This window comes from Triticum dicoccoides, chromosome 6B (assembly GCF_002162155.2).
Source record: "Triticum dicoccoides isolate Atlit2015 ecotype Zavitan chromosome 6B, WEW_v2.0, whole genome shotgun sequence".
NCBI classification, from domain to species: Eukaryota; Viridiplantae; Streptophyta; class Magnoliopsida; order Poales; family Poaceae; genus Triticum; species Triticum dicoccoides.
Genome location: NC_041391.1, coordinates 588,720,438 through 588,729,722, shown reverse-complemented (window position 1 = coordinate 588,729,722; position 9,285 = coordinate 588,720,438). Strand labels below are relative to the sequence as shown.

General features: G+C 41.4%; 2 protein-coding genes across 2 annotated transcripts; one reads left to right on the top strand and one right to left on the bottom strand.

Moving 5' to 3' along the window:
* Nucleotides 1-698: 698 nt before the first annotated feature.
* On the top strand, nt 699-4,158 carry LOC119324007 (HVA22-like protein a). Its single transcript, XM_037597725.1, has 6 exons — nt 699-790; nt 882-971; nt 1,950-1,976; nt 2,090-2,212; nt 2,531-2,771; nt 3,709-4,158. The coding sequence occupies exons 2-6, from the start codon at nt 916-918 to the stop codon at nt 3,826-3,828; spliced, it is 567 nt and encodes a 188-aa protein (XP_037453622.1). The 5' UTR covers nt 699-790; nt 882-915; the 3' UTR covers nt 3,829-4,158.
* Nucleotides 4,159-4,542: 384 nt separating this feature from the next.
* LOC119321307 (ATP synthase protein MI25-like) lies at nt 4,543-5,184 on the bottom strand. The gene has a single exon (XM_037595044.1). The coding sequence runs from the start codon at nt 5,182-5,184 to the stop codon at nt 4,543-4,545; it is 642 nt and encodes a 213-aa protein (XP_037450941.1).
* Nucleotides 5,185-9,285: the final 4,101 nt, after the last annotated feature.

The window sequence follows — 9,285 nt, the reverse complement described above, 5'->3', positions numbered from 1 at the left end:
ACTTAGCAAACATATTAGTCCTCTATAAGTACATTGTCATCAACATTAAAATATGATTAAGAGCGTGATTGAACTTTCAGGCGTGTGTTAGGAAATGTTTCCCGTGTATTTTGAACATGTTCAATGTGCATTTGACAAAACGTTCAACATGTATTCAAAGAAAAATGCTCAATGTCTATTTAGAAAATGTTCAATATATATCTGGAAAATGTTCAACCTATATATATAAATAATATTTCATGTGCATTTGCTGAATATGTGTTCAAATAAAATGATCAATGTGTATTTTAAAAAAATCAACGTGTATCTAAAAATTTCAGCATGGATACGAAAAATGTTCAACATGCACTTGTAAATAAAAATAAAAGAAGTAAAAGAAATAATAATCCACAAAGTAACACACAAAAAAAAGGAAAAAGGAAAAATATGCTCGGAGCCTTTCCAAAACTGGATGGAAGGTTTCCGAAATATACCTCCACTTTGGGGCGAGATATTGTTTCATCTCGCAATGGGCGATTTCTAGCATTTACGGTATCACGTCCCAGCCCACACGGGCCGGACCCAGCTCTAGCGCGTGCTTTATAGCAGGAAACAAAACTATTTCTCAAAAAAAAAAAGCAGAAAAAAAGTTCCCCGCGGACGCGCAACGAGATCTGGGTCCACGCGTCCCGCCCGCTGCTCACCGGAAGCACGGCCGTCAGGTCTACGAAGCAAAGAAACACACAAGGCAACAAGAAAGCGTGGGTCGGCGGAAGGAAAGGGTGAAGAAACCAGAGGAACCCAAGAAAAGGTAGGTGGCCTCCTTCCTAACCAACCCCGGGCGGCGGAAATAAATCGGCAATCCCCTGCGATTTACTGCCGCTTCAAGTTCAACTCCTCAGATTCGCAGCTTCGGGGGAGCGGATTGCTGCGCAAATGGGGTCCGGATCTTTCCTCAAGGTGCTCGTCAGCAACCTGGACGTTCTCGCCGGGTACCGCTTCTCTCCCTGATCTGCTTCCTGTTCCTCTCCTTGGACGGATTAGCTTCGTGTTCTTGGTAGCAATGGCGTGCCGGGCGGCGCTGTTTCGCTCGGGTCGGGGTGGTCGTTTTGTGCGCTGTGTCGTGATGGCTGGCTGAGGGGGAGTGCGCGCGAGCCGTGGCCGTGGTTTCTGGGCCGCGGGCTGTAGTGTCGCTCACAGTCTCGCTCCAAATCTTCAAATGTTCAGTGGTTTGCGGTAGGAAATTCGATTGTTGGTGTAGATGGTGGGGAAATTTTGCATATGTGGCAGGGTTCAGGGTTTTTGGTTCGTCAGACATTACGACGTACTACCAATAGAATTCAGAGGACTAGTTTATCAGGGCTGCCAAGGAAGCTCTGAAAGGACCTACAGAACATTGATGTAATGAAGTAATCTTCTGGCTTAGGACTTCATCATATGTGACCTGTCTTCCGGCCTAAATTATGTAGATTCGTTGCTCAGCTTCTTTGGCAAGACATGCCGTCATGTATGGTTCCACAAAAGGATCAACATACAGGGAAAACCCCACATACAGTTAGTGCTTTCGATAAAAAAATTCCCTAGCATTTTACCAGTAGGGCTTGCTATTTCGAGTTTATGGTTTTACATCTTTTGCATAACTTACCAGTGCCCTCTGATGATGTTCCGTAAGACTGGGATATCCCCACATTATACTACCATAATAATCAAGATAACACATCTTGCTATTTATATGGACATTCGTGACATGGCTATGTCATATATGCCATCTACAGAATATGGCTAGATTATGACTAGCAAATGCAAGAACATTTTAGCTGCAGTTAGCGTTATTTCCATTAGTTAAGTTGCACTTACTAGTTACTTGGGCGCTGTAAATTGGGGAAGCAGCTAATGCAGTCAACTTGTGGATTTTAGAATGGTTCTCATCCTGTATTAGTACTGATGAGGTGCTTTTATTTTTCTTGCAGGCCCATAGTTTCACTCGCTTATCCTCTGTAAGTAAATGTTTTCTCGTCAAGCAGATACAAATTTATCCTTGTCCTTCCATTTTGCCACAATTGTTTTTTCTTTTCTTTTTTATTTAAGACTGTAATTGACACGTTTGCAGGTATGCGTCTGTTCGAGCAATAGAAACAAAATCTCCTATTGATGATCAGCAATGGCTCACTTACTGGGTGCTGTACTCGTTTATCACTCTGTTTGAGCTCACTTTTGCTGCAGTAATTGAATGGTAAAAGGCAGTTCCCTATCTCATTGGACTTTTCTTTTTTGTAAATCCTTCAGTACTTCCTTGTTACTATGATACTGTCTAATATAGTGGGATTAGTAGAGCGTATGTCTTACTGTAATGATCACCTGGGGAACCTTATTTGTGACCTGCGGTTTCTTTAAATAAATTTCTTTCCCCGTACCTTCTCTGCTTTGGTAGTATTATATAATTTGTGATTTGCTGCTATCCTCATTGCTGGGGATAGATTTATGTTAAGTACATCATGAGATGGATGGATATGCTTACTAGTTACTACAGACTAATGTTTGCGCTTTGCAGGCTCCCTTTCTGGTCTTATGGAAAGCTGTTTTTCAATTGCTGGTTGGTCTTGCCCTACTTTAACGGTGCTGCGCATGTTTATGAGCATTTTGTGCGGCCAATGATTGTGAACCAGCAGGTTGTAAACATCTGGTATCTTCCAAAAAAGGAAGGTTCAGACAAACCTGACGATGTAATTTCAGCTGCACAGAAATACATTGAACAAAATGGATCAAAAGCATTTGAGACTCTCGTTAACAAGGTATGGTTTATCTTATGTAAATTTTACAGTATTCGTTTGTGTATATGGCGGCAAGTGGCCAGCAGTTCTTTGTGCAGTAAGAAGCGTCACCATTGATACTTCCTCAGCGATTAAAGTTGACTTTTGTAATGCATGATAATGTGATTACTGATTACAGAATTTTAGCATTAAGTGTCGAGGGTTCTATACTGCTGCATATTAGATGTCACATGGTTATCTGATTCACTAGATGTCATGGTTATCCTATGAACCTTCAGATTTGGATCATAGAATGACTATCAAAATGACTATGTCACATCTAAACAATAGATTGTTTTTGTCAATACCGTAAGCTACTCTTTACAGAAAAGTGACCATTGGTAGGTTTAATGTTTTATAGGCTTGTCATGGGTTTAGAATGTAGGTCCACTCGCCCTAGTAAGTTGGCTTGTTAAGTTCAACAGTTAACACTAAACTTGCGGCAAGTGTTTTTATCCCTTTGCTTAGAAGATGTAGTCCGTCCATCATGAGTATAGTGAACAACTGAACATTCAAAATTTGTTCATAAAATACATATTCCATTGTGACATAACTTCTACACTAAGTTTTCCCTTGCATACCCGTCCCTTTGCCTATTTCCAGTAACCATTTATTTGTATGGTCTAGAGAATACAACTTCCGAAGGTAGCAAGTGACCTGATTAAGGGAGGTAACGCAGTTTCTACATGTGTTTTTGTTGGAGTATCATGTCTTCAAGAACGGATGCAGTATTTTATAGAATACAAAAAAAGTGGGAATAAGTGCCCCAACTTAGTCTCCTTTTCTTTGACAATTAACATCCTTGTTCACACCAGAGATGTTTTCAGTTTCGCGTTTAGCATCTTTTTTGTTGTTCAATGCAACAGTGCAATATGTTCATGTGGATTAATCTTTGGCACTACCTAATTTTCACTCACAGTTTAAGACTACAAACGCGAGGCGCTCAATTTTGGAGGAGGTAGAGGCGGAAAGGAGAGCCAGGGCTGAACGAGAGCTGGCAGCGAGGGATGTGAATCCATTCTTCCACCCGAATTACTGATTCTGCAAAGCTCTACTGTTCAGGCATCAGGTGACACAATGTATGTTCACCTGATGCGCTGCTAGTTCTTTTTAGCTTATATACTATATTTAGCCCTGCATTTTGTGTGATTTCTCCTTCAGTGCCTTTAATGTAGGAATTGGTCAGACCAAGTTGAGGGGATAATTGTAGAGGATCATATTTAGATTTGATATTACATAGCTGAACAATTATGAAATGTTGTAAATAGGTTCTGTCTTTGGATGGTTGTATGAATCTGGACCATGTAATGGTCACGACTTTCTCAGGGATGACTGAAATGTGTATGCATAAATAGCATTCTGGCAGTCAGAATATTTCTCCAAGCAACATGTGTTGCTGCACTGGCAAATGAATGAAAAAAATGAAGGCAAATGGATTTAAGAAGCTGGCTCATGGGAATATACATTTGAATATTTCATTAAACCAAGCATCAAAAGCGTGTTCTTTGTTTTAGACATGTTAAATGAAGCAACATCTTCCACTATGCCGTCAGAGGCTTATCTGGCTGATATGACTTCCTGAAATTCTTCTTTCTTGAGAAAAACCTAAAATGGAGGGGTTGGGGCTTTGGCTCCAGGCTCAAACTCTATCTTGTGGTAGACTGCCCTCCTAAGGAGCGCTTGGGCAACTAACTTGTGGGGCATGACATCCAAAATTCATCATTTACATTAGGAATTTCCTGGAAAAAATGTCTTATGTGTATTGGATCCGCTCTTTTGTTAGCATGAACACATGAATGAGATTCTTCTTATTCTTCCTAAATAGACCCCCCACCCTCAGCTTTCTTAGGACTATCAAGCCTTCTCGAATTAGGTCTATGCTAGAAGCTTTGAACGTAGACCCGGATACAAATCTTTCACTCACTGAAAAGTGAAAACCTATGACTATATCGTCCTGAAGACGGATGCGGCGGGAAGAAGTGGCATTTAGAAGTGTTACTGACTTTACATTTAGGTTTCGACATAACAAAACTTGCACTGTCTTTTCACACTTAGGCACACAGCGTGGCGTTGGTAATGATTCTACTACGGTGCTGCAAATTCGCAAGCTGATCCTAAGTAATCGTTGTTGTTCATTGGATTCCTCCGGAATTACTTCGTTACGATTGAAGAATTGCAACAATTCTTCCTGAATAGACTCGATTCTCCTGTCGAGAGTTTCTTTGAAAGTCTTACCTAAACTCTTCCGACTGAATATGAGAAAGCCTATAAAACAACGAGCTACTATCATTTCTTCATTATAAATTGAGATCTTCTTCAGACTTGATGCACAAATAGATGGAATAGCAGCAAATAGCATATTTCTATCCTTCATATCCGTAGAAAGAAATCTCATCTCCAGGTAACTCCATCTTTTTCAGCTCTGCTCACTCACTTTTGAAAGGAAAGGAGACTGATCTTGACGTCAGCGTTGGTTTTTCCAACGAAACGAATAAGTTTTGGATTGAGATTTCACATAAGCATTGCACAATGATCCGCATTAGGCGGGGAGCAGCAATGATACCGCCGGCCAGGAATAAGTACTTATCCCTCTTATACTTAATAAAAGAGAATAGAAGTGGTTCCTTTTCTTTCTATACGAAATTCAACGATTTCGTTTGTGTTCATGTTGGCATAGGAGAACTACTAACTTCCGCCATCTGCATTAGTTACGTTAGCGTAGGTAGGCGGTTCTCATGCCAAAGGGGAAGATCTCGCTCACCCAAGTGCACAACCTGAGTAAGTAAACTTATCGAGGAGTGATAGGGCAGCAGAGTTTGAGGCAAAAAAAAGATTTGGGTGGCTATGGGTGATATGGGGAATCTAACAATTAATTGACAATGATTTCACGGTGATGTGCATTGGTAGCTTCAAGATGAAGGCTTTTCCATATGTAAGCCACAATTTCAGTATCTTATTCTTCTGAACCAGGAAAAGCGTTCTAGTAAGGAGGATGAAAGAAGAGTACGAAAAAGGAAGTCAAAAGTAGTAGTCTTTAACAAGGCTTTCCTTCATCAGTGTAAATATCTAAAGTAGAGGCTTTGGTAAAAACATAAATCCCATATTAGAGGGATCGGTCATCACATTCTGCTTTGTTAAGAAAGAAGGATAACCTAGATAGATAAAGGTGGAATGGACTACGTGCAATCCCATCCATGGAAATATTTTATTTACTGTAGAAATATGTATGATGTGCGGCTAGGAAATCCGCCATCGCTTGCCCTCTAATGGCCTTCTGCGACGCATACACAATATCGAACTCAGTAAGGATGATGGCTCCATCTTGTCAATCTTCCTGTAAGCATTGGTCCTGTCATGAGATATTTAAGTGGGTGAACTTTGGAGATGAGGGTGACCTGATGTGCTATCATGTAGTGCTGTAGCTTCTTGACAGCGAACACCAGTGCAAGGCAATGTTTTTCGATAGGAGAGTACGCATGTTCAGTTCCTACGAGCACACGACTGAGGTAATAGAGGGCATTCTCTTTCCTGTTTTCATTTTCTTGTGCCAATAGAGCCCCAAGAGATTCATCCAAGTCCGTGGTGTAGAGTATAAGCTCCTTCCCTGGTATCGGCGCAGCCAGGACTGGCAGATTGAGGAGATAGCTTTTGATGCCATCTAGGGCTTGTTGGCAGTTTTCATCCCAAAATAATGGAATGTCTTTTATGGTTTTTCTTGTAAAAGGTTGGATTCTTCCAGCAAAATTGGCTATGAATCGCCTGATGTATGCCAGGCGCCCTTGAAGCGAACACAGCTCCTTAAGGTTTTCAGGAGGAGGCATTTCGAGTATGGCCTTGATTTTACTCGGGTCGATTTCTAATCCACGATGTCAAATGACAAACCCTAGGAATTTGCCTGACAAGACCATGAAGGCGCACTTCAAAGGGTTTAACTTGAGTGCATGTTGCCTTAGGCGGTCGAATATAATTCTGAGATGTTGAAGATGTTCTTCATAGGATACCGCCTTTACAACGAGATCATCTACATAGCACTCGACAATCTTATGTATTATCTCATCGAAGATCTTAGTCATGGCGCGTTGATATGTAGCATCAGCGTTTTTGAGACCTTTGGGCATAACCTTGTAACAATATATGCCTATTGGAGTGCAAAAGGCTGTGCTTTATCAAGGCAAGCTTCTCTTTCTTTCTCCAATGAAGTTCATATAAGTGTATAGAAAGCCTTCTTTTCACAACCATGCACAAACCAAAGTGCTGCTGAAACGTGAAATCCATGCATCAACAAGTTCCAGTTCATAAGCAATGAAAAAGCAGAGTATATGGGAGGATAGTGGCTAAACTGTTCACTTGAGGAGAGTGGGAAGTGACTAGTCCGATGGGTGAAGAGCGGAAGTGCGATCTTTCGATCCAATCTACATCCACTAAAATCCATGTCTCATGGCATGAGGGCCATTGCGAGTTGAAGTTGTTGATTTACTGTCATAGTCTGTCCTCAAGAGAGGCATCCATTCCTGGCCAGACAAAGTTCCTATTAGTTCTCTTATAGGAAGCTAGTATACCTGAATGGCCTCCGGTAGCTGTCCCATGCAGTTCTTGCGCTATCCTGGCTCTTGCATTTCCAGCGATCCCCACATAAAGCCTCCCTTTTTTCCTTAATACCCCTTCCTCCTCTTCCCTACCATCTTGTCCTCCTCTCGCTTCACTAATGCTCTTCTTAACTTCTTCAGCTAATTTGTATCCTTCGTAGCTTTGTTTCACTTCTCCTATCCGATCCGTCAACAACTTGCTCACAAGGGTGCAACCACTGAATTTGTAATGACACAATGATTTGAAAAACAATCAAAAGATATGTAAAGAACACAGACAGTAAAGGTAGAAGATTATTTCTAGGTAGATAGGAGAGCTATTAAAATCCACAAACATGAATCAAAGTTTCGACTGGGTTCTCCAGATTTAACCAAAAGAAGACTTTTCTACAAATAAGAGAATTTCTCATTTTTTGGTTTATACCGAGCCAAAACATAGAATTTCCATTGAAGAAGGAAGTAAGGATGCTAGCCGGAGAACCAAGAAATAAATAGTTCCCATTCCGATTCTTTTTTAGTTCCCAAGATAGAATTTCTTTATTTTTGGCAAGAGCGGTGGGTGACAACGTGCAAGACTAGATAGGTTTGGCTTTGATCTGATCAATAGGAATAGGAGGAAGCATTAGAGAGGTACCAAATGACTGAAGAGGGGAACCCATATGACCACATGTAGAGCCAGCCCATAAGTCAATTCAAGAGAATTTCTTCATCTTCCAAAGTATGTGAGTGAGGTAAAAATTCCATGGATCGATCTCATCACTCACATCCAACAACTAGTGAAAGATGTAATGATGAAGCTATAGGAGAAGAAAAAGTGTTGGTTTTGATTGGTAATCTTGAGTTGTCATCTTTTGAAAGAGAGTAACTTGCTGGATGGAGAGCAGCTAGGAGAATAAAGTTCACCTTTACCCCATCTTTCATTCCAACTCTATTTTCTTGTGTGCGATCCTTCTTTCTAGTTTGCAATCCAAGAAGCTCAATGGGCTAGTTTCAAGTTCGACCAGACACGAAATCTGGTATAGCCACCAGCCTAGATAGAACGGGCGGGGGAAGAAAAACTAGGAGCGAGCCACATTCAAGAGGGTTGTCAAAGGCCCTCTCAATAGGGCTATTTTTTCATTGAATCGATGGAGGGAAGACTCCTTCGGTAGGTGCCCCCGACTCTTCCAGTTTCTGGGTAGGATCTTATGGCTTAATCTCTGATTGCACAGGATTCATCTTTGTTTGGTAACATCAGATCCTGAACCAGGAGTTGGAAGCGCCTTTGCCAGACTTTCCAATTGAACACGATGCGGGCGATGCAACTCGGCAAGGAGAAGGTTGAACCCTAGTGCTACACTACAGCAGAAGCTTTGGTAGTTTACCATGGCTTGATGTTCTAGTTGTCATGCTAAAGCCGTTGATAGCTACTTTGCTTGATGAGCTAAGTAGAAAGACTTTGTGGATGAATCCACAACTGATGGTGCTTTAGGTTGATCTGATCCCTAGAAGGAAGAGTTTTGGGCTTAAGGCATAATTGCTCTATTGCGGTTGCCCTGGCTATGTCATCCGATGATGTTCACAAAGCGGCTCTTACTATAGACCCGGCTATCTCCGAGTTGAAATCGAACCCAGCCCCAGGTTTCCGTCCATCAATCCAGAGCTCAAGACAACCGCGATACTTAAATCGCTGCAATAGCCACCTTAGACGGACACAACCATTAGAAGAAGAAACTGAAACTCGATGGAGTACCCTAAACTAGAGATCCTCAACAAAGAAAGTCTTGATTCGAGGAACGAAATATCAATAGAGGAACAAAAACCGCAGGGTATGAAATTTGGGTAGGGTTGGCAGGGAAAGTCCAACTGAAACTTTCTTTGATTACCTTTTTTCTCCAACTAACTCAGAGATTGCATTTGCCCTTAACCGG

Coding starts and splice junctions, on each gene's coding strand:
- LOC119324007 (XM_037597725.1), top strand. CDS start 916: ATGGGGTCCGGATCTTTCCTCAAGGTGCTCGTCAGCAACCTGGACGTT. Junction 1,977..2,089: donor GTTTCACTCGCTTATCCTCT/GTAAGTAAATGT, acceptor ACACGTTTGCAG/GTATGCGTCTGTTCGAGCAA. Junction 2,772..3,708: donor TTGAGACTCTCGTTAACAAG/GTATGGTTTATC, acceptor TTTCACTCACAG/TTTAAGACTACAAACGCGAG.
- LOC119321307 (XM_037595044.1), bottom strand. CDS start 5,184: ATGAGATTTCTTTCTACGGATATGAAGGATAGAAATATGCTATTTGCT.